General features: G+C 52.8%; 2 protein-coding genes across 6 annotated transcripts; one reads left to right on the forward strand and one right to left on the reverse strand.

Annotated features, from left to right (window-relative positions):
• Positions 1-2754: 2754 nt before the first annotated feature.
• Positions 2755-9321, forward strand: Ybx2 (Y-box binding protein 2). 2 transcript variants are annotated; one of them, XM_048365709.1, is made up of 9 exons: positions 2755-3409; positions 4044-4107; positions 5409-5442; positions 6652-6741; positions 7311-7595; positions 7750-7853; positions 7987-8164; positions 8764-8848; positions 8958-9321. In XM_048365709.1, exons 1-8 carry the CDS (start codon positions 3139-3141, stop codon positions 8812-8814), a joined length of 1077 nt encoding a protein of 358 aa, XP_048221666.1. In that variant the 5' UTR covers positions 2755-3138; the 3' UTR covers positions 8815-8848; positions 8958-9321. The 2 variants fall into 2 exon arrangements, with proteins under 2 accessions (XP_048221666.1, XP_048221667.1); XM_048365710.1 differs by lacking the exon at positions 8764-8848 and having other exon boundaries at positions 2757-3409.
• Positions 9322-9686: 365 nt separating this feature from the next.
• On the reverse strand, positions 9687-15833 carry Slc2a4 (solute carrier family 2 member 4). 4 transcript variants are annotated; one of them, XM_048365705.1, is made up of 11 exons: positions 15586-15833; positions 14209-14325; positions 13942-14114; positions 13731-13855; positions 13507-13622; positions 13238-13400; positions 12946-13133; positions 12702-12806; positions 12471-12572; positions 11250-11453; positions 9687-10738 (listed from the first exon to the last, which is right to left on the reverse strand). In XM_048365705.1, exons 1-11 carry the CDS (start codon positions 15616-15618, stop codon positions 10535-10537), a joined length of 1530 nt encoding a protein of 509 aa, XP_048221662.1. In that variant the 5' UTR covers positions 15619-15833; the 3' UTR covers positions 9687-10534. The 4 variants fall into 4 exon arrangements, with proteins under 4 accessions (XP_048221662.1, XP_048221663.1, XP_048221664.1 ...); XM_048365706.1 differs by having other exon boundaries at positions 13942-14041; positions 15586-15602; XM_048365707.1 differs by lacking the exon at positions 13942-14114.
• Positions 15834-22964: the final 7131 nt, after the last annotated feature.

The following is a 22964-nucleotide window of genomic DNA, read 5'->3' on the forward strand; positions in this document are numbered from 1 at the left end:
CGAACCCAGGGCCTCATGTATATGTGGCAGGCACTCTTGCCACTAGGCCATATCCCCAGCCCTGATATAAATTATTTTTAAAAATTAAGAGAAAAAATAAAAATATTGGGCCTGGGAATGTGGCCTAGTGGTAGAGTGCTTGCCTAGCATGCATGAAGCCCTAGGTTTGATTCCTCAGTCCACATAAACAGAAAATGCTAGAAGTGGTGCTGTGGCTTAAGCGGTAGAGTGCTAGCCTTGAGCAAAAAGAGCTCAAGGACAGTGCCCAAGCTTTGAGTTCAAGCCAGGACTGGCTAAATAAATAAAACAAAACAAAAATATTAAGTAATTGGAATATCAGAGACACAAACTCTCAGTGAGGTCTGCTAGTTCTTTTCTATGGGGACAGAGTATGTACTTGTTCCATGTATAGGTAGTGTGCACCTGCCAGGGGTACTTTCCCAGCAGTTCTCATCTCTCTACTCACCTGGCACTCTCTCTTTCTTTCTTTCCTTCTTCCTTTCTTCTTGGTGCCAGTCCTAGAGCTTGAACTCAGGGCCTGGCTGTGCTGTCCCTGAGCTTTTTTTTTTTTTTTGCCACTCCTGGGGCTTGAACTCAGGGCCTGAGCACTGTCTCTGGCTTCTTTTTGCTCAAGGCTAGCACTCTACCACTTGTGCCACAGAGCCACTTCTGGCCATTTTCTATATATGTGGTGCTGGGGAATTGAACCCAGGGCTTCATGTACATGAGGCAAGCACTCTTGCAAGTAGGCCATATTACCAGCTGAGCTTTTTTTAATTTTTTTTTGCTTATGGCTACTGCTTTATTATTTGAGCCAGAGCTCCACTCTCAGCTTTTTTTTTTTTTTTTTTTTTTTTGCTGGTCCTGGGGCTCGTACTGGGGCTGGGCTCTTACCCTGAGCATCTATCTGTGCTCAAGGCTAGTTAGTGCTCTACCACTTGAGCCACAGCACCACTTCTAGCTTTCTAAACCCAGAGCTTCATGTATGCTAGGCAAGCACTTTACCACTCTCAGCTTTTTATTGTTTAATTGGAGTTAAGAGTTTCACAGATTATTTTGTCCAAGCTGACTTTTTTTTTTAAGTCGTGATCCTTGTTCTCGGCCTCCTGAGTAGCTAGGATTACAGCTGTGAGCCACCAGCGCCTGGCCGCCTGATGTTTTCTTAATCTTTTCACAAAAAGAGTTCATCCCTCCTTTACTCTGAGCTTTCTCCCACTTCATCTTCAAACTCAGATTTAACTAGTCCACATCCAGGTCATCTCTTACTTTCCATGTCATTATTTCGTTGCCTCCATCACGCTGTTAAGTCTCTTGCTTGTCTTTTTCCCAGCCTGGGTCTCAGGCTCCTCCCTTTCCCTGAGGACCGACGGCTGGGCCCTGGTACTCCGGCCCTTCATGATGTAAGAAGGAAGGAGTGGGCATTTCTGTGTCCTTCACGGCCTGGCCTTGCAATTAGTTGTCTTCTCTCCTGTCCGCGGCGCCAGGTGCCCTGGGAATCAGGACGCTTGGCTGTGAAGGAGTGTCCCGGTGGAGCGGTGTGAGGGTCAGCTGAACGTCCCGATCCAGCTACGGGAGCGCAGCCGAGCCGCCTCCAGCCAGCAGCGACCGGCAGAGGGCGCGCCAGGACCGGGGGAAGCGAGGGCTGCGGGCGCGGGCTGCAGGTCGGACTCGGACCTTGGCACCGACTCCAGTGCACGTGGGGTGGGGTGGGGCTGGCGGCGCGGCGCGTGGGGGCACGAGTATCTTCCCGGGTGAAATGCTATGGCTAAAAATACGCGCTGGCCAGCGGGTCGGCTTCTGGAGCCTCATTATTTTGGGAGGGAGATTGAGGCTTCTTCCCGGAGGAACTTCCACGGGCTCCTCTCAAGTAACCTGAGAGCACCATCGCATCACAACTCAGTTTTCTCGTCTGCGGATAGAGGGGCATTCATTTATTCAGTAAATATTAATCATGTGCATGGTTCCGGGCATCAAGCATAACTACGAGGCTCTTTTTTCCTTCTCTCTGTATTTACAGCCTAGTACGTGTGTTCGTTGCAGGTGGGCAGAGAAGAAGAAAAAGCAATGGTTAAGATCCTTTAATATTTTCTAAAATTTTATGAGAAATAAAGGATGTGATCGTGATTAGAGGTGTGTAAGCTGATATTCGCCTTAAGAGACACCGAGGGCGCGTCCTAACGAGAGGAAAATAGGCGCCAAGGCCAGGGACCCTAGCGCCCCACTTGTAGACCTAAGAAACCCAGAAAGTAGTGGAGACAGAACTGTGGCCCGTGGTGAAACTGGGGTTGCCTGGAAGCGGCTCCACGGAACTTCCCGTGGCAAGGACATAGTTTCATTAGGGCATTGAGTAAACTACATATATATATATATATATATATATATATATATATATATATATATATATGCACGCAAACTATCTCAGAAACAAAAACAAGGGTTCGCAGTTTGTGAGAACTTGAGCTGGAAAGACAGTTCTGCAACGCTTTCCAGCCTGCCCTGCGGGGTGTGCAGGACGTCCCCAGGGTGGTAGTGGGCGGGAGGAGTCTACACCTGTCACTGTTCAGGCACCTGGAGTCTGGAGAGCGCAAGCTAGCGGCGCCCCTCACAGCTACAACGGAGGCTGCCGCCTGCGGCCCCCCCACCTAGGTCGTCAGGGGCAACCTGGGAGCCGCGCCCCCAGCCCCGCCTTTCGCGCAGAGACCAGGTGGCAGTTGGGGCGGGACCAGCCCGTTTGATTTCCCGCGGCCGGTGGCGAGGGGGGGGTGGGGGGGAGGAGAAGGGGGAGGGGAAAGAAGCCTCCGGCCAATAGCCTGGGCCTTTTGAGTCATGTGACCGCAGAGGGGCGGGGCCCAGGTGTACTTACGGGGCTGCGGGCCGAGAGCCTTCGCCTCCACGCGAAGTCCAGGAGGCGGGGCCGGCGTGCGGGCCCAGGGGCTGCGCGGCTAGGATTGGCCTGCGGCAGGGAGGCGGGGCTTGCGATTGGCCTCGGTTCCGGGCTCGCTGCCGGCGTGCAGGCTCAGCTAGGGGCGCGAGGACCGAGCGGGGCGGCGGGTCCGCGAGCCGGGGGGAGGGGCCGGGGCGGTGGCGGCGGCGGCGGAGGCGGTGGTGGCGGCGGGGGCCGGTACTGGACCCGGCGGGATGAGCGAGGCGGAGGCGGCAGTGGTGGCGACAGCGGCCCCCGCGGCGACGGTGCCCGCGACGGCAGCAGGGGTGGTAGCGGTGGTGGTACCGGTGCCCGCGGGAGAGCCGCAGAAAGCAGGCGGCGGGGCGGGCGGCGGCGGAACCGCCTCGGGCCCCGCTGCCGGGACCCCCTCGGCGCCAGGCTCTCGCACCCCTGGCAACCCGGCGACGGCGGCCTCGGGAACCCCCGCGCCCCCGGCCCGGAGTCAGGCGGACAAGCCGGTGCTGGGTGAGGGCGGGGGTCGCGCGCTCAGGCGGCTGGGGCGGGGGGGCTGGGGAGGGGGCCAGGTCTGGAAAAGCTGAAGGCGGGCTTGGCTCAGAGACCCCAGGACTAAGTGGGCTGAGAGCTCTGGAACAAACTAAGTGGATTCCTTGGTGGGAAATCCCGCTGTACCTTCCCGGGCGGGAGGGCGGGGCCGGCAGGTCCAGCCGAGGCGGCTGGGGTGGAGGTGGAGAATGAAGCCTTAGGGTCCTCCCACGCCCCGGTGCTGGAGGCTCCGTCTCGTTGCCTCTGATTAGGACTAGGAGAACCTCTGAGCCTGGGAAGCGGGTGCACTGGAGACCCTTAACATAGGAAGGGCCACTTTGTGGACCAGGTGAGGAACCGGTTCTAGGCGAAGGGCTTAGGTTTGTAGGGTGTGAGGAACATGTCTTCGAGTTGAGTTTTGAAAGCCTGGTATGCATTGTGTGGTTGATTCCATTTGGTAGAATTGGGATCCGAATATCTTAAAGCTACTAGTGAAACCTGGTTGGCTTGGAGGAAAGCTTAATAGGGAGGCAGGTTAGATTTGGTGGCGCCTCGAAACTCAGTCCAACTCCATCTCTCCCCCTATCTTACTGTCCCCACTGAATCTGCCTGGCAGCAATCCAAGTCCTGGGCACTGTCAAATGGTTCAACGTCCGGAATGGTTACGGATTCATCAACAGGTATCCGAGGAACCCAGGGAAGGGGAGGAATGGGTGTCTTCAGAACTGGCTTGTGGGATTAGACACCTTCCCAATCTCATCTCTACCCCTGCCAAGGCACATGGCTGCAGTGTCCAGCTGATGCTGGTTGAAAGGCCCTAATGACAGCACACATGTGTGCTCAGTGGCAAGATGAAGCTGCCTCTGCATCTTCAAGGGCAGCAGGGGATTAATGATCTGGGAACTTGGCACACCTAGCCCTGACCTTCCTGGCTTTTCTGTCTCAGCTCCTGGAATTGCTTCATTATGTTTAGATGGCTGTGTCTTTGGAATAGTGTTTGGATTCTTTGCACTTCTGGGCCCTGTTGAAGTCCTCACCCATTTCCAAATTAAAGACCACCCTCAACACTGTCACAAGTTAGCTCACTTAAAGAGCTGCGGCTCATTGGAACCCCTCACCAGCTGACACTGAGCTGTTGTGGGGAAGGGAGGAGTTAGCTGAGCTGGAGACTGCTGCTTTCCTTCAGCTGCCCCACCCATCCCAGCTCCAGGGGAGGCTGTAGTGGTGGACTCAGAGCACTGCCAGATCTGCCCTTGCGGGGCCTTCCCCAGCCTGGGCACCCTGCCCAGCCAAGCCCTCTAGGGAGGCCTGAGTTCCCTCTTAGCAGGCTGACCTTTGTGCAGATCCCAGTGCTTTACAAACCAGAGCATTTGTTCTGGCGAAGGCAGATTGCAGTGAGGAGTCTCTCCTCTCCATTCACTATAGGGCATTATAGGATAAATCCCTCTTAACCTTGGCCCCTCTGTGTCAAAAGGAGGCCTTAACCTATCTTCACCTGTGAGCTGAGGTGAAGATGAGGTTTTGTGGTGGTTTGGAGCCTTGTCCTCTTCTGAAAGTTGTTGGGCACCTCTGGCCCTAACCCTCTTCTCCCTCCTTGAACACAGAAGGCGGAGATGTGGAATTTTCCACCCCCAGTATGGGTTGGGAGGAGGGGATATTGGCCAGGGACAGTTATACCCAGCACCAGCAGGTTCTAAGGTGCCCCTGGGCAACCAAGGTGGAGCATTGGCAGGTAAAGAGTTGTTCCAGCTTCTTCCAAGGTGCCTTTGCCTCCTCCCCTTGCCCTTTCACTGAGGTTGAAAGTGCATTTCCTCCTCAGTGCCAGCTTCTGAGTGCCCTGCCAGTTATTGCCTCTTACTCCTTGGGCCCTGTGTATCCCCAAGTAGCTGATATGTTGGAGAGGAGGGGCAGGTAGGGAGGCCTCAGTGGAGCTGAGCACCTTACCAAAGTCACCCCCTTAACGACCCATCCTGTTCTGCAGGAATGACACCAAGGAGGATGTCTTTGTTCACCAGGTAAGAGCTAGGTTTGGCTTTTTAAAGGGAAGAAGTGGCCTTGTCTTTGAAGGCCTTTGCCATAACCCCTTAGCTATAACCCCTTAGCTGCACACTGTTCAGCTCTTAACTGCACACTGGCCTGCCCACATGGAAATAGATGCTCTCCTACCTACCCCATGTACCTGTATCAGCCACACTTGTGTTGGGTTACTGAGTGGCCATCAGAATTGTGCGTGTTGCCCTCTAAGCATGGTGTCCTCACCACCTTCTGGGACCTGCTAACACAACGGGAAAGAATCAGGACATTTTCTGAGGGAAGGAACTCGGGCCAGAGAGACTGACTTGGGTGCTGTGGGTCTCAAAAGTATGGTCCCTCCACCTGCAGTAACAGCAGCAGCAGCACCTGACATCTAAACTCAGCCCTGCCCCAGCTACTCAGTCAATCAGGCCTGGGGCTGGGGTCCAGCCCTTTTGCTTTAACAAGCTCCCAGGTGATTCTGGTGCTCACTAGTTTGAGAATCACTGCTTTGGTGGAGAGAGCTCTCAGTGGGATTGAGGTAAGAAGCCTAGTATGTTTTACCCATAATACCACTTTAGACCCACTTAAAGTTTATGGTTTTATCCCTGCCCATTCTTGAAGTCTCTGAGGGGGAAAGGGGAAGGGAAGAAGAGCGTCTTGGGACAGCAGTAACTACACAGTGGGTTCCCAGGCCCCTAGTTTGACTTTTCCCCTATTTTTTTTTTTTTATGGTGCTGGGAATCCAACCCAAAGCCTTGCTAAGTAGGCCAGCATTTTAACCTCCACTCCTCCCCTGACTGCTTTGATTACCATCTTGCTCTGCCTCCAGCCCCAGACCTCAAGTAAAATGTTGAAAAGAATGGAATTACAGTCAGACATCAGTGGCTCACGCCTGTAACCTAGCTTCTCAGGAGGCTGAGATCTGAGGATGTGGCTTGAAGCCAGCCTAGGCAGTAAAGTCTGTGAGACACTTATTGCCAATTAACTGCCAAAAAAAAAAAAAAGCCAGAAGTGGAGCCTGTGGCTCAAGTGGTTAAGTACTATCCTTGAACAAAAAAACTGAGACAGCAGTGCCCAGACCCTGAGTCAACCCCCAGCACCAGCTCCAAGGGGAAAAACAAAATGGAACTTGATGGAGGACGGCAGCGGGCTTGCGAAGACTCTGGCCCTGCTGCCCTCACTTTTCTCATTGCCTTTTCCCCAACCAGACAGCTATTAAAAGAAACAACCCCAGGAAGTTTCTGCGCAGTGTTGGAGATGGAGAGACTGTGGAGTTTGATGTCGTAGAAGGAGAGAAGGTTTGGGGGGCACTGCTGTGTGTGTGTCATGGGCCAGGGTTGTAGGAAGGTAGCCTGGGCCTTGACTCAGTGGAACTAGCTTCGCCTCTGCTTATGGGGATGGAGCTGTATTTTCTCACCCAAATGTTGTCTTAGCAATAGGGCTGGTACTGTAAGAAATGTCCTAAAAAAGATGTTCCTTTCATCAACAGTAGTTTGGATTTCTTCCTTGCCTGTAGGTCATCAAGCACTTCCATGTCTCTCTTCCTCGTGGAGCCCTGACCCTAGCAGGGTTCTCAGAGCCAGCACATCTGAATTGAAAGAGATAATGGCCCTTTCTCTCCACCTAGCACCCCCCCCCATCTTTAACTCAATGAGTTGTCCGTGTTTCCAAGGGATAGGGTGCTTCTTTCCGATTGAGAAGAACTCACTCTCTTGCCCTTGGTGTGAGGGAGAAACAAGGAGTGGTTAGAGGAGCCACAGGCTATCTAGAGGGAGGGCTCAGGTTGGAAGAAGGGGGTTCTTAATTTCAGCAAACATACAGGTATGTATTTGGCATGAGGTGAGCTCTGACTTCTTGTCCTCTCTAGGGCGCAGAAGCGGCTAATGTAACTGGACCCGGGGGGGTGCCAGTGAAGGGCAGCCGTTATGCCCCCAATCGACGTAGGTTCCGCCGATTCATCCCTCGACCTCGCCCAGCTGCCCCACCACCCATGGTAGCAGAGGCTCCCTCAGGTGGGACAGAGCCTGGCAGTGAAGGGGAGCGGGCTGAGGACTCTGGGCAACGGCCCAGACGTCGGCGCCCACCACCCTTCTTCTATCGTCGACGGTTTGTGCGAGGCCCTCGGCCCCCCAATCAGCAGCAGCCTTTAGAGGTGAGGGAATGCCAGCTGTCCATACAAGAGGAAAAGAGAGTAGAGACCACAGGGTCCCCAAGGAAATGCATCAGAGGGCTGGAGGAGCTGGGAATAAGTGTGCCTCCGTACAGTTGAAGATCCACAGCCCACCTAAGGCCTTGTATACTCCCAGGGCACCGATGGAGTAGAACCCAAAGATACAGCTCCACTGGAGGGAGACCAACAGCAAGGAGATGAACGGGTGCCCCCACCCAGATTCCGGCCCAGGTACCGAAGGTAGGACTCCCTTTCTGCAGTTGGTCTTCTCTTGCCTTTTTCAGCTCAGTGTTGAGCTCTTGGGGCTGGGGATCTTGGGAGTCCCTGGAGGAAGGCAGTCTACTCTAGGTTTCTTGGTCCCTTTTCTCCCTAGGCCTTTCCGCCCCAGGCCACCACAACAACCTACCACCGAAGGTGGGGATGGCGAGACCAAACCCAACCAAGGCCCCACTGATGGTTCTCGGCCTGAACCCCAGCGCCCACGAAATCGCCCCTATTTCCAGCGGCGACGGCAGCAACCTCCTGGCCCCAGGCAGCCCACAGCCCCCGAGGTGAGGATCTTGGCTGTCTAAAACTCTGGGAAATGAAATGAAAGAGGGCAATTGAGACCACCTGCCCTCTTTTCTGTCCTTTTCTGTTTTCCTTCTTATCCCTTTTATCTCAGCTCCCCTGGCCACGCCCCTCGGTGCAACCCATGGGCTCTGCTGCTGGCAGGCACCCACACCCATCAGGAAACCCTAGCTGAGGCAGTCAAGCCCTGCCATCCCCTTCAAAGCCCACTCTATCTTCCCTTGGAACCCAAACACTAGCTTGTAGGTGTGAATTGTGAAATTGGTTGCAGAGGGATGGGAAGAGGGAAGGGGGAGAAGGATCAAGTAGAGGGCACTAAAGAACAAGAGTCTTGGGCTGGGAATGTGACTTAGTGGTGGAGTGCTTGCCTAGCATGCATGAAGCCCTGGGTTCAGTTCCTCAGTACCACATAAACAGAAAAGTCCAGAAGTGGCACTGTGGCTCAAGTGGTAGAATGCTAGCCTTGCGCACAGAGGGTTAGGGACAGTGCCCAGGCTCTGAGTTCAAGCCCCAGAACTGGCAAAAGGAAAAAAAAAAAAAAAGAACAAGAGTCTTAATTGGCCACTGCTGTTCTCTTTAGACCTCAGCCCCCATCAACAGTGGGGAACCCCCCCACAACATACTGGAGTGATTCCAACTCAAAGGACACCCAGAGCTACCATCTGGTTAGCGGCTGCTCCTTTCAGGGCGGGTAGCCTAGAAGGCAGGGGACTGGGTTGTGATGATAAGTTATCATCCTTTATGATTTGTCCTTTTGTTTTGTTTTGCTCTTAGGTATCTGCCAGTTTTTCCAACTGACCCTACCCAGCATCCCCTCCCCCCTTCCCATAATTCATGACATCGAAACACAGGCTTTTCCCTTTTTCCTTGAGACTCAGGAGGGCTAAAGCAACAGCCTTTTTCCTTTTTTTCTCTCTCTCCTACTACGGGTTGAAGGAAGGGATTCATCCTTATTATTTAGAGGCATCCCTCCCCTAAGTCAGGCTGTTAAGGAATCAGCCAGCTCTTAACCTCCTCCTGGTTGTTTTTCTTTCCCACCCCAGTTTATTTTTTGCTTCTCCCCCGGACCCTCTACCTCTAAAGCCATTTTATGAACTGTCACGTGCCACCTGAGCCTCCAGTAAAAACAAAAACAGGCCTTCCTGTTGTCTTGGTCTCTGCTGCTTTTCTGTTCTGGAGAATGGGATCTGTAGCACTGACTGCCAGAGTAGGAGGGGCTGTGTGTAGCAGCAGGGCCTGTCTTCGCTCCTGCTCTGGCATCCGCAGCTGCCAGGCTCTTGACAAGGACCCTCATCACTGTGACTGTCTCCATCTGTTAAATGGGGACCAGATACTATGGCTACAGTTTATTGAACATTTCCTATTAAACAGAAGTGGGGCATGAGTGCCAGCTTCTAGAGGATTCAGAGACTTTGAACTGAGGCAGGACACAGAAAAGGGGTAAGTGAATTATGGTCCCTGTCTCAGCCCACCTTCCAATGCCTCCATGACAGAACACTCAACTTCATACAGTGACTTTATAGATGAATCTATATATACACATTTAACATAGCAGCCCTTTGATTGCTGCTCCCTATCTATTATCCAAACATATATAAAAATATCTAAAGGCTCCTCCCAGCTAGTGTTAACAGGTAGCCTTACAAACCAAAAGCCTGTGGGTACAGCACACTTCCAGATGGGAGTAGAGAGAGTTGGGCCCCCACTTGGCAGCCTTGGCAATCAGAATAGGGTCCCAAAACTAGAGTGGGTGACTGCTGCCCCTTCTCACCACATGGGGGCATATACTGTCATGTTCCCTTTGACCCAGGAAGGCTGAGCCTGCAGGGAGGAAGGAGAGGCTAGACGTGGGGAGGTTGTGTCCTTTGCCCTGGTGGGGTCAAGACAGAATCCCCTTCACCTAAAGTCTATGTGGCGAGCATTCAGTGAAAAGTGCCAGGTGGTGAGAGGAGCTGCAGGTGGTAGGAAACTTGTCAGTCTCCCATCCTGCTTTCTGCTTCTGTGTGTTCCACTGAAGAAGCAGGCTGACCTCCCTTCCTGCAGTCCCCCTTTTCTAGAAGGGATGAGAGGATTCTGGAGCTGGGTCTAGGTTGGCAGGAGGAAGGGAGGGTCGGGGAGAGTGGCCCACCCCAATGGCCATGCCCTAACCACAACACATAAATAATCCAAGAGTCACACAGGGGAATGAGGGGTGCTCAGACCACCCATCCCTCTAGCTTCCCAATTCTACCAGGTTGTAGGATTTTTTTTCCCACCCTGGAAGTAATGGGAAAGAGAGAATTAAAGTGCCACAGAGGAAAGAAGGGGGTCTCTGCGAGGCTGAGGAGCTGGGTCTCCGCTGGCCTGGCCCCTCAGTCGTTCTCATCTGGCCCTAAGTATTCCAGTTCCGTGCTGGGTTTCACCTCCTGCTCTAAAAGAGAGGGTGTCCGGCGGAAGGCGGCTGAGATCTGGTCAAACGTCCGGCCTCGAGTTTCAGGCACTTTTAAGAAGGTGAAGATGAAGAAGCCAAGCAGGAGGACGGCAAATAAAAGGAAGACGTAGGGACCCATAGCATCCTGGGACAGGTAGAGAAAAAGATGTGGACAGAGGGGTGAGGAAGGAAGAGCTGGACTTGGGCAAGCAGGAATTAAAGCTTCTTGTAGGGAGCTGGGGATACTACAGGTGGCTCTCTCAAGGACAATGGAAATGACCAGAAGTGAGAATTTACACTGAAAAAAGAACTCTGCAGAACCCTAACTCCTTTTGTCTTTTTGCCCTTTTCACCATCCTGTGTCACTGTGCTTGGAGTCAATTCCCAGCCATTTGTATTAATATGAAGCTTATTTTATTCCTGGTCTAAGTGAAATTATGTCACTGATTTGTTCGAAGACACCTCTGTTGCCATCCAACCTAGTTCTGCCCCTTTCTTTCCTTTGACTCCAGGCGAGCAGCTCACCAAAATGACCCAAAGACCCAACAGTTGGAGGCTGGGGGGGGGGGGTGTCTCTGGCTAGAAACCAAGTGGGCTAATGGTGAGTTGCATTTGGCCTCCAGTGTGGGAGACTGGGGCAGGGGTGGGGGACCTACCGCAATGTATTGGAAGCCCATGCCAACGATGAAGTTGCAGGTCCAGTTGGAGAAACCAGCCACCGCCATGGCTGCTGGGCGGGGCCCCTGGCTAAAGAGCTCAGCCACGATGAACCAGGGGATGGGGCCAGGGCCAATTTCAAAGAATGCCACAAAGCCAAAGATGGCCACAATGGAAACATAGCTCATGGCTGGAACCCGCTCCTATGGGAAGGAAGGATAGAATTGTTCAAGTCTTTCAGGATCTTTCCTTGCCCTTGGCACAGAGAACTCAAATCTATGTGTGTGTGTGTGTGTGTGTGTGTGTGTGTGTGTGAGAGAGAGAGAGAGAGAGAGAGGGAGGGAGGGAGGGAGAGATGGTACTGGGGCTTGAACTCAGTCTTCGAACTTCAATCTTCAGATATCAGCCTCCTGAGTAGCTAGGATTGCAGGTGTGAGCCTCCTACACTCAGCAAGAGCTATCCTTTATATCAGCATGGGGGATGTATTTCTCTGGTTTAGAATAAAACCCTTTCCTTCTCTCCCACCTTGTCCCTTCTCCTTTCTCTTCCCTCCTCTTCTCTTCCATTCCTCTGTCTTAGGGGAATTGAAGAGATGGACAAGGTCTCACTATTTAGCCCAGGCCAGCCTTATGTGATTTTCTTGCCTCTGCTTTCTAAGTGCTGTGCTTGGCTTCCCTGGAGTCCCCCACCCCCCTACTAGAGATTGGAACTGGCATATGCTAAGCAAGCCATCTACCACCTGAGCCACTCTTCAACCGTTTCTTAGAGATAGGGTCTCACTTTTCCCCTGGCTGACCTCAAACTCTTAATCTTCCTGCCTCCCAAATAGCTGGAATGAAAGACATGCTTAACTGTGCCTGGTTCCTTGGAGCATTTCTGAACACTGACATTCTTCTGAGCACCCCAAGTAGATTCAAGGCAGAAAGAACGCCTATGCTGGCCAATTCCTCCTTGGCTTTAAAGCTGGTCCTTGGGAATTACTGCTCTTAGGGCTTGACAGGCATATTCTCTTTTGGCTACCAGCCTTGTGTTATAGGTAGCCCCCCCCCCCCCCAGGCCTGGCCCAGCCTGGTTCCCTCAGAAAAACTGTGACCACAGTTTCTGAAAACTGAAGCTACACAGGCTTGCCCTGGGGTTTCGAGGCATGAATGGCAATCCCCAGGGCCTTCAGTGCTTGTTCCTAGTGTTGGGACTGACCCTCCCAGCCCCTAGGCCTCACCAGCAGGAGCAGAGCCACTGTCATCAAGATGGCACAGCCACACATGCCCGCCAGGCCCAGGAGATGGAGCGTCCGACGCCCAGCCCTCTCCACCAAGAGCACCTGTAGGGAAAGGCAGAGCTTGGCAGGGCCTTCAGGATGCAGGAAGTTGAGAGGATTGGGTGGTTAGAGACAGCTAAGAGCAGGGGTGTGACACCAGTGGCGCAGACCATTCCGCAGGCAGATATTTACCGAGACCAAGGTGAAGACAGTGTTGACGACACCAGCTCCTATGGTAGCATGAGCTGGCTGAGCCACTCCTGCGGACTCAAAGATGCTGGTTGAATAGTAGAAAACCTAGAGGCAAAAGAGAAGAGGGTGGCAGAGGTGCCTTGTCCTCCACCCTGAGTATTCTAGAGGAGGAGGCTGCCCGTTTCTGCCTTCCACTGGCCTAGTGCCTGACCCATGCCTTGGCTGGAGGCGACACCATACGTACAGCATTGATGCCCGAGAGCTGCTGGCTCAGCTGCAGCACAACAGCGATGACCAGGGGCTGCCTGTGGGGGCGGCTGCCCAGGAGCTGGAGCAGGGACAAGGGGCGCTCACGCTCCAGCTTCCGCTTCTCATCCTTCAGCTCGGCCAGGGCATCAGACACATCGGCCCAGCCTGTCAGGCGCTTCAGACCTGGGGGTGGGGAGGGTCAGGCCAGATGGGGCCTGAGAGGAGGCCAGGTGCTAACAGGAAGGGGTGGAGGCATGGCCGGGGCTACACTAAGGGTGAGCGCTCACTCTTTCGTGCGGGCCCCTCCAGGTTCCGGATGATGTACAGGTAGCGGGGGCTCTCAGGGCAGAAGGGTAGCAGGATCAGCTGTAGTAGGGCAGGGAGCACAGTGATGCCCAGGAGCAGAGGCCACAGGGTGGCAGTGCCCAGCATAGACTCTAAACCCAGCACCTGTTGGAAAGATTGGGAAGAAGGGCAGGTAATTCAGGAATCCAACCTAACCCTAGAGGCCCACCCCGAGAGCTCCCCACCCCCACCCAAGGCCCGGCCTACTCACCTGGGCGATTAGAATGCCAATGACAATGGCTAGTTGGTTGAGTGTCCCCAAGGCACCCCGAAGATGAGTGGGAGCAATCTCCCCCACATACATGGGCACTAGCCCTGACGTTAGCCCTGGAAAGTGAGAGGAAAGGACTGAGGGCAGCTGCCCACTTCCGTCCAGGAGCCCAGACATGGTGAAGGAGAGCAGGGCCCAGGACAGGGATGTGGTGCCATGGGTACCTGAGTAGGCGCCAATAAGGAACCGTCCAAGAATGAGTATCTCATAGGAGGCAGTGGCATTGGCCAGGCCCATGAGGGTGCCCCCTAGCACCGCCAGGGTGTTGTTGGCTAGCATGGCCCTTTTCCTGGAGGGCAAAGAGTGGGACAATGTCAGAATACCCACGCTGTGGCTCCCTCCCCACTCCCCCGCTTTTTTCCCCCAGCCCCATACCTTCCTAGCCACTGAGAGATGACACCAATGAGGAAGGAGGAAATCATGCCGCCCACGGAAAAGATGGCCACGGAGAGAGCCCAGAGGGTGGTGAGGGTGCCTGGCGGGATGGAACCAGGCCCCTCAGGTCCCTGCCTCCCCAGCCACGTGGCATTGTAGCTCTGTTCAATCACCTGGGGGGACAGCATGGGAGTGATTCCCTGCAGACCCTTCCTTTTCCACCACCCTGGAGGAACCCCTAACCCAGCCAGCTGCAGGTCACCTCACCTTCTGAGGGGCATTGATGACCCCAATGTTGTAGCCAAATTGCAGAGAGCCAAGCACAGCGGAGAAGACAGCAAGCACTAGGGTCCCAGTCACCCGTTGCTGAGGAGGCTCCCCATCCTGAGCAGACAGGAGAGGGGGCCATGTCACATACACTCATGCTTTCTTGTCTTCTTCTGGGGGCCGAGGCCCAGCTTGAAGCCTACAGATGCTGGGTTCCATCCAACATGCAGAGCGAGAGAAACTGGACCATATTAGGAATTGTTACAAAGATCTCACTCTAAACAGGAGCACCCAAAGGGAATGGGGCATAGTTGAGAAACTAGATGTTTGAGAGTCCACAAGGTAGAGAGAATTTGAGGACCTGTCTTTAGATTCCTCTGTGACCTTGGGACACACTCTGATTTGTGTGACCTTGGGCAAGTCACTTCTCCATTTGGAATGGAACCTAGGTTTCCTTTTCTGGAAGGTGATGTTGCCCCTGCTGGGCTACCTTGTCAGTGAGTATGGTGACCAGCAAACTCAAACGCTAACAGTGACCCTGACAGCGCTGGTTTTATAAACTGACAAGTGCATTTTGTCATTGGTCACTGCTCTCTCCCCTCCCTTCTGGGGGTGCTCTCAGCCGGCCAGGAGGCCCCCAGCAGGCCCCCAAAGGACATTTCAAAAAAGGACCTCCAGGTCATTCCCCTGAGGTGGCTCTATGTCTCTGCCTTGGCTTTCCCTCTGCGTCTAAGCTGCCACCAAAGGTTGGGGGGCTGTGCGGCGATTCGTGCCAAGGAGAACCATGCCCAGGGGAAGAGGGAGGGATGGTGGCGTGAGGGGCGGTGGCCGCGGTGGCTGCTCGCTGGCGGCACAGACTGTCTCCAAGCGGAAACCTGAGCTGGGGGGGGGGGGGGGGGAAGGGGGACACTCCTCATCGGCCCCTGCACCCTGCGCAGGGCTGAGAGAAAGTTCAGTGTCCTGGAGGGGGGCCAAGGGGGGGTGGGGACCGCGGAGTGCCTCCCGTCTTCGACACACTGCAGGGCTGGCGCACTGGCAGCTTGTGGAGAGTGAAGCTCTGCTTTCCTAGGTTGAGTGGACGGCAGGGTGCCCCCAAGCCCGACTCTGTGTGTCGCGTAATAGGAAAGAAGACAGACGCGGGATCCCCAGAGTCCACTTGCAAACTGGGCCCTACGAAGGTCCCCCGAACCCACTCTGTCTCTTGGCAGGATTGGAATTCGACAGTCACGGGTTGTCTAGGCCGGGTATAAATAGCCGGCTCCCACATCCAGCCCTGCGCCTGCGCAGGGACCGCCCCCTAATTGACCCCGACAGCGACCCCAGCCCCAGAAACTCCAGGCCTGGACCCCCGTCCCGCCCCTGCAAGCCAAGCCCTACTTCAGAGCCGATCTGCTGGAAGCCCGATGGCATCTTGTCTCAGGAGAGCTGCAGGGATGGGAGGCGACCGGGGGATGTGTGGCCCCGGCCCGGCGGGGGCAGTGGGTCCTCGGGGGTCCCGGAGCGACGCGCGGAGAGCGGGCTTGGAGGGACCCACAGGCACCGGCCCAGGACCCGAGCGCGGCGGGCTCCCCGCGATCTGGCGGAGCCCGGCTGCGGGTGGGGGGGGGGGAAGTTGCGAGGAGCCACCACCACTTCACCCCGGCCCCGCCACGGGCGACGCCCTTCGCAACACCCATTGGCCAGGAGCCCGCACACCCCAAAAAAAGCTCCGCCCCCTCCCTGAGCCTGGGGCTGCAAGGCTCCATGGGGGGGGGGGGGGACTGACCGGCGAGGCCCCGCCCACACACGTGTCGGGACTCCTCCCTGCAGCCTGGGGCCTCCGGGCCAATGCGCGGGGCGCGGCGGGACCCCACGGCGGGGTCCGGGAGGAAGGGGCGGGCCGGGGTGCGGGCCGAGGGCGCGGGGACAGCGCGCTGGCGGGACGGGGCGCGCGAGCGGGCGCGCGGGGTGGGTGGGAAACAATGCCCCGAGGTAACCCGGAGCGACTATTTTTAGTTCCCACGGTGAGGCTCTGCCAAATGTCAGGTCCCCGGTGTCTCGGCCGGTCCGGGCCGAGGAGGGGGGGTGAGGCGATGGAGCCTTAAAGAGTCCGCACATGTTTCCCGCAAAGAGCTGACCCATCCACTAGAAAATTCTACTCCAGTGGGTACGGCGGCCGTGCGCCGCGGTCCTGGTGTGGTCCCGCATCTGTGGTCAGGGCGCTGCCCACGGGCCCTTCCGGTGCCCACAGTCCCGCGCGGGTCCCCGGAGGTGGCCACTGGGACCGGTGCTCACGCCGACCGCGCACCCGACCCTGAGGGCCCCGAGTCGGCACGCATGTGCTGGGCGCGTGGACGACACGCTGCGGAGCCCGCTTCAGTCCGGATTCCCGGCTAAACCCCGGCGGGAGGGCACGACCCGGGGTTGGCAGCTCGGCCACGCTGGGAACCCGGGCGGGGGCGGGGGGAGGCGGGGAGATGGGAACCGAGCGCGCCGAACGGGCCTCGGAAGTGCAGGGCTGCACTGCCACCTGCGGGGAGACCGCGGAGCCGCAGCCGATGGCGCGGAGCTTGCCACTCTCCTCCCAAGGCGTGGGTCACACCCAGCCCAGGTGCCCAGCTACCGCCTGGACAGGACAGTTCATTTCCTATGACCCGCTCTAAACGTGGCCCCCTGACTCCTTGGCTTCTTTATTCCAGTTAGTTAGCTTATCTCCCCCATGATGGAAGTCATGCTGCGTTCCTCCAGTCCACCCCCTCCATTCTCTCTCTCTCTCTCTCTCTCTCTCTCTCTCTCTCTCTCTCTCTCTCTCTCTCTCTCTCTCTCTCTTTCCCCTCTCCCTTTCTCTCTTGTGCTGGGGCTTGAACTCGGGGCCTGAGTGCTGTCCCTTAACTTTTTTTGCGCAAAGCTGTTGCACTACCACTTGAACCACAGCACCACTTACAGTTTTTTGCAGATTAATTGGAGATAGATAGTCTCATAGACTTTCCTACCTGGGCTGCTTTGTGAAACATGATCCTCAGATCTCAACCTCTGAGTGGTTGGGTGTGAACCACCAGCACCTGGTTTGGTTTTTAAAGTTACACACACACACACACACACACACACACACACACACACACACACACACACACACACACCCCTCCCCACTCCACCTCCCAACCCTCACTCCCGTATGCCCCAGAGATTGACCTCAGGCTTTCTACTTGCTAGACAAGGGCTCTACCACACGAGCCACACCCCACAGTTCAAATATTTATTTTAGTAAGATGATATAGAGAGAAATAGGAAAGGGAGAAATATTTCTTTCTTCCCATATAGGAAGTGCAAATAAAGACTCCAACATTGGAGTTAAAAAATATTGTGTGTGTGCACACATGCGTGCGTGCAAGTGTGTACTCCCACACATGTGTGCACATGTGTGTTGCTAGCCCTGGGGCTTGGACTCAGGGTCTAGGCTCTGTCCCTGAGATTCTTTAGCTCAAAGCTAGCACTCTATCACTTGAACCACAGCTCCACTTCTGGTTCTTTTGGTAGTTTAGTGAGATAAGAGTTTCAGACTTTCAGGCCCAGGCTGGCTTCAAGACCTCAATCCTTAGACCTCAGTCTCCTGAGTAGCTAGGATTACAGGCATGAACCACCAGCACCAGGCTACATTTACCTTTTTACATTCTCTGGTATACCTCTAATGTTTCTTCACTTGTATGATGACCATTTTAGTCTATACAACTAAGACCCTCTTCCTTTAAGAGGAGGGCAGAGTGCAGTTTTCAACTAATCTCATCACTCTTACCACTTTTTTTTTCCAGTCCTGGGGCTTGAACTCAGGGCCTGGGCACTGTTCCTGAGCATCTTTTTTTTTTTTTTTGGCCAGTCCTGGGCCTTGGACTCAGGGCCTGAGCACTGTCCCTGGCTTCTTCCCGCTCAAGGCTAGCACTCTGCCACTTGAGCCACAGCGCCGCTTCTGGCCGTTTTCTGTATATGTGGTGCTGGGGAATCGAACCTAGGGCCTCGTGTATCCGAGGCAGGCACTCTTGCCACTAGGCTATATCCCCAGCCCCTCCTGAGCATCTTTTGATCAAGGCTCGAGCTATACTACTTGAGCCACTGCACCACTTCTAGCTTTTCTGTGTATGTAGTACTGAGGAATTGAACCCAGGGCTTCATGCATGCTAGGTAAGCCCTCTACCACTAAGCCACATTCCCAGCCCCAGCTAGGAGCTCTTACCACTCTCTTTGTTAAATCATTCTGCATTTCATCTCAGATCTCTGCCTTACTTGTCCTTTCCTCAAATGGCCAAACCATTCATTGTCCACTACCACCTCTTTCTTTTCCTCTTTCTCCTCTCCCTTCTCCTCTTCTTCCTCTTCCCTTTCCCTTCCTACCCATCCCTCCTTCTTCTATGGGGTCTTGCTATGTAGCCTAGGCTGTCCTAGAACTTGAGATTCTCCTTCCTTAACCTCTAGAGTACTGGGATTACAGGCTTGTGTTATTTTTTTTGTTACATGAATACTTACAGTATGAAATGCAAAACAAACACAAAAAACGCCTTATTCATCCTTCAAAAATAAAAATGCTGCCAGGTAACAGTGGTTCAGGTCTGTAATCCTAGCTACTCGGAAAGCTGAGATCTGAGGATCATGGTTTGAAGCCAGCCCAGGCAGGAAAGTCCATGAGACTCTTTTTTTTTTGCCAGTCCTGGGGCTTGGACTCAGAACCTGGTCAATGTCCCTGAGCTCAAGGCTAGCACTCTACCACTTGAGCTACAGAGACACTTCTGGCTTTTTCTGTTTATGTGGTACTGAAAAATTGATTTCAGGGCTTCATGCATGCTAGGCAAGCACTATACCACTAAGCCACGATCCCAGACCCAAGCCACTTTCCCAGACCGCCCCCCCCTTTTTTTTGCCAGTCCTGGAGCTTGAACTCAGGGCCTGGGCACTGTCCTTGAGCTTCTTTTGCTCAAGGGCAGCACTCTACCACTTGAGCCACAGTGCCACTTCTGTGTATGTGGTACTGAGGAATCGAGCCCAGGGCTTCATGCATGCTAGGCAAGCACTCTGCCACTAAGCCACATTCCCAGTCCTTAGTGGACTTTCTTATAGAAAGCCTGTGTCCTCACATGCAGTCTATTATGATAATTTCTTTTCTGTGTAATTCAGTACCAAAGACGGTAGGTCATCTTGTTTACCCATATAAATATACAGCTAAGGGGAGAAGCACTCAGTTACTTTTTTCTTTTTGTGATACTGGGATTGAACTTGGGGCCTCATGCATGCTAGGCCAGTGCTCTACCATTGAGACTTGCCTCCAGCCCTTTTTTTGCCTTGCTTATTAAGATTGGGATACTTTTCCTGTCTGGACCATGATACTACTGTTGTGCTACCTTCTGCAGCTGGGATGGCAGGTGTATAGCATTATACCCAGCTTCTTCTCTTATGGACTCCTAGCTGCCCAGGCTGAGGAACTACTGTCCTTCTGATTTCAGCCTTTTGTGTAGCTAGAATGACAGATACTGCTACCACAACCAACTACTCATTAAGAAGGGTTCTTAAGTATATGCCCAGGCTGGCCTTGGACTTTCATCCTCTGATCATAGCTTCCCAACCAGCTAGGATTACAGGTCTGAGCCATTCATGCCCAGCTTCCATAAATGTGTCGCTGATGTTGAATGAATGAAATGAATGTGTGCTGCTTTATGGCTAAGAACACGAGGGAACAACAAGCATTTATGAGCAGAAAGGAAGAACTTGATGAAAGGAAAAAGATACTAATTAGAGAGGAAAAAGGAGAACAAGAAGCTGGGTTCCAGTGGCTCAAACCTGTAACCCTAGCTACTCAGAAGGCTGAGATCTGAGAATCTCAATTGGAAGCCAGCCTGAGCAGAAAAAGCTGAAAGATTTCTAATGATCTAGTTATCTCTAGTGAACCAGCAAAAATCTAGAAGGCATGGCTCAAAGGGTAGAGTGCTAGTCTTGAGCTTAAGAGCTAAACAACAGGGCTGGGAATGCGGCTTAGTGGTAAAGTGCTTGTCTAGCATGCATGAAGCCCTGGCTTCGATTCCTCAGTACCATATAAACAGAAAAAGCCAGAAGTGGTGCTGTGGCTCAAATAGTGGAGGGCTAGCTTTGAGCAAAAGCTCAGGGATAGTGCCCAGGCCCTGAGTTCAAGTCCCAGGACTGGCAAAAACAACAACAACAACAACAACAAACTAAAGCTAAGCAACAATTTGAGACCCTTGCTGAAAATGGCAATCAAATCCTAGGTACTAGAGTCTGAAATCTGAAGATTGTGGTTCAAAGCAAGCCCAGGCAGAAGACTCAATTCAACTATCCAAAAGCCAGAAATGAAGCTGTGGCTCAAGTGATAGAATGCTATCCTTGAGCAAAAAAGCTAAAGGACAGTGCCAAGGCTCTGAGTTCAAACCCCAGGACTGGAAACCAAAACAGCAAAATGAAAACAAAACCACAAAAAACAACACTAAAAAAAGGTTGAAAGGAGAGACACAGACACATGAATGCACGCGTGTGTGTGTGTGTGTGTGTGCGCATGTGTGCACGCGCAAGTAGCCATAGCTGGCTGATTTATCTTGGAAGTTTTCTTAAACTCTGTTTTATATCTTGAGGAGATAATCCTTACAGACTTTGTTTTCTTAGCTCTTTGTCTAGATAGGGAGAGAAAGGACTGGTTGGTAGGAGAAATTCTGGATCTTCACCACCCCCACATCCAACTCTCACTATCCACTTTCCCTTTGCGTCCAGCATCTGGGGGGAAACCTTGACCCCTGAGATCTAGCAACACCCGGTGCTCCTCTTTTCCCTTCCCTGAATTTGGTTAATGTATTTGGCTCTAAGGTGTAGAAGATTGAACAACACAGTTCTTGGTGCATAGTTCAATAAAAAATAATGTCTTTTTGTTGTTGCTGTGGGGCTTGAACTCTGGGTCTGGGCACTGTCCCTGAGCTCTTCAGCTCAAGGCTAGCACTCTACCACTTGAGCCACAGCGCCACTTCCAGTTTTCTCATGGTTAATTTGGAGGTAATAGTCTCATGGCCTTTCCTGCCTGGGCTGGCTTTGAATCATGATCCTCAGATCTCAACCTCCTGAGTAACTAGAATTACAGGCGTGAGCCACCAAGCCCAGCTTGTATGTCTTATTGTTTTTGTTTTGTTTTGTTTTTTTGCCAGTCCTAGGACTTGAACTCATGAGCACTGTCCCTAGCTTCTTTTTGCTCAAGGCTAGCACTCTACCACTTGAGCCACAGCACCCCTTCTGGCTCTTTCTATGTATGTGGTGCTGAGGAATTGAACCCAGGGCTTCATGTATGAGAGACAAACACTCTACCACTAGGCCATATCCCAGTCCCTGTGTCTTATTTTTATTTTGGAAGATTGTTTAAAATTTATTTATTACTATTAGCATTGACTGGACACAGTTCTCGTATCTTTTTTCCCCCCTGCTAGTCCTTTGGCTTGAACTCTGGACCTGGGAACTATCCCTGAGCAGCTTTTGCTCAAGGCTAGCACCCAACCACTTGAATCACAGCACTACTTCCAGCTTTTTATTTTGTTTTAATTAATTGGAGATAAGAGTCTCACAGACTTTCCTGCCTGGGCTGGCTTTGAATTGCAATCCCCAGATCTCAGCTCTTGAGTAGTTAGGAATGAAAACATGAGCCACTGGCTACACCCATCTTCATTGTATCTTTTGACCTATGAGCTTAAAATGTTACAGATCTTATTGTTACACTGCAATGCATTTACTGTGGTGGAAGGATGACCTGTGAATTAGTTTATCCACATTGTCCAATTCTTTTTATTTTCTATTATTTATTTATTTATTGTGCCAATACAAGGACCTGGACTTAGGGGATTCTTGTTTGGCTTTTTTCCACTCAGGGCTGGCACTCTACTACTTGAGCCATGCCTCTCCTTCTTGCTTTTTGCTGTTTAATTAGAGATAAGAGTCTCCCAGATTTTTCTGCCCAAGCTGGCTGTGAACCCTGATCTTCAGATCTCAGCCTCCTGGATAGATAGGATTACAGGTATGAGACACTAGCACTCAGCTGGCATTGGATATTTTTGTGCCAGGTCCCTCCTGGACTCCTGTGAGAGTCATTTGGACCATTTGTCTCTTACTATATCTATGCTATGACTACATTTATATTTATAACTATCTGCAGAAGCAGAATCACTGAGTCACAGGTTGTTCTTATACCGAGTTTGACTAAATGTGGCCAGCTCACTCTTCAGAATGACAGGCCCAGTCTCCGTTTCCATCAGCGCTGGTGCTTCCATTCACCTCACCCTCCGCAGCCTAGCCCTAGCATGGAGGCTGACTCTAGGGCCCAGTCTGTCCCAGCGGAGCCTCAGCTCTGTTACTTACTATCTTTGTGCTCTTTGGAAAGCCACTTAAGCTCTTTGTGCTTTATTTACCTCATTTGTAAATTGAGACGGGAAATAATAATAGTATCTACACAGTAGGGCTTTAATGAAGGTGAATAATGCAGTATTCACTTAATGCCTGGAACAGATTAAATTGTGTAATGCTATTTTTTCCCTAACAGCTTTATTTTATTTTATTTTTTTTGAGGGGGCCTTTACTAATGCTTGAACTCAGGGCCTGAATATTGTCACTGAGATTTTACTGCTCAAGGCTAATTTTCTACCACTTCAGTCTCAGCTCCATTTCCAGCTTTTTGGTGATTAATAGAAGATAAGAGTTTCACAGATTTGGGCTGGGAATGTGGCTTAGTGGAAGAGCACTTGCCTAGCATG

This window comes from Perognathus longimembris, chromosome 17, assembly GCF_023159225.1.
Source record: "Perognathus longimembris pacificus isolate PPM17 chromosome 17, ASM2315922v1, whole genome shotgun sequence".
Classification (NCBI taxonomy): domain Eukaryota; kingdom Metazoa; phylum Chordata; class Mammalia; order Rodentia; family Heteromyidae; genus Perognathus; species Perognathus longimembris.

Excerpts from the sequence above, each read along its gene's own strand:
- Slc2a4 (XM_048365705.1), bottom strand. The coding sequence starts at position 15,618 with ATGCCATCGGGCTTCCAGCAGATCGGCTCTGAA. Across the intron at positions 12,573-12,701 it reads CTGTCTTCACCTTGGTCTCG|GTGCTCTTGGTGGAGAGGGC; the intron begins GTAAATATCTGC and ends CTTTCCCTACAG. Across the intron at positions 11,454-12,470 it reads CAGTGGCTCTGCTCCTGCTG|GAGCGGGTTCCAGCCATGAG; the intron begins GTGAGGCCTAGG and ends TCCTTCCCATAG.
- Ybx2 (XM_048365709.1), top strand. The coding sequence starts at position 3,139 with ATGAGCGAGGCGGAGGCGGCAGTGGTGGCGACAGCGGCCCCCGCGGCG. Across the intron at positions 5,443-6,651 it reads AGGATGTCTTTGTTCACCAG|ACAGCTATTAAAAGAAACAA; the intron begins GTAAGAGCTAGG and ends TTCCCCAACCAG. Across the intron at positions 7,596-7,749 it reads ATCAGCAGCAGCCTTTAGAG|GGCACCGATGGAGTAGAACC; the intron begins GTGAGGGAATGC and ends GTATACTCCCAG.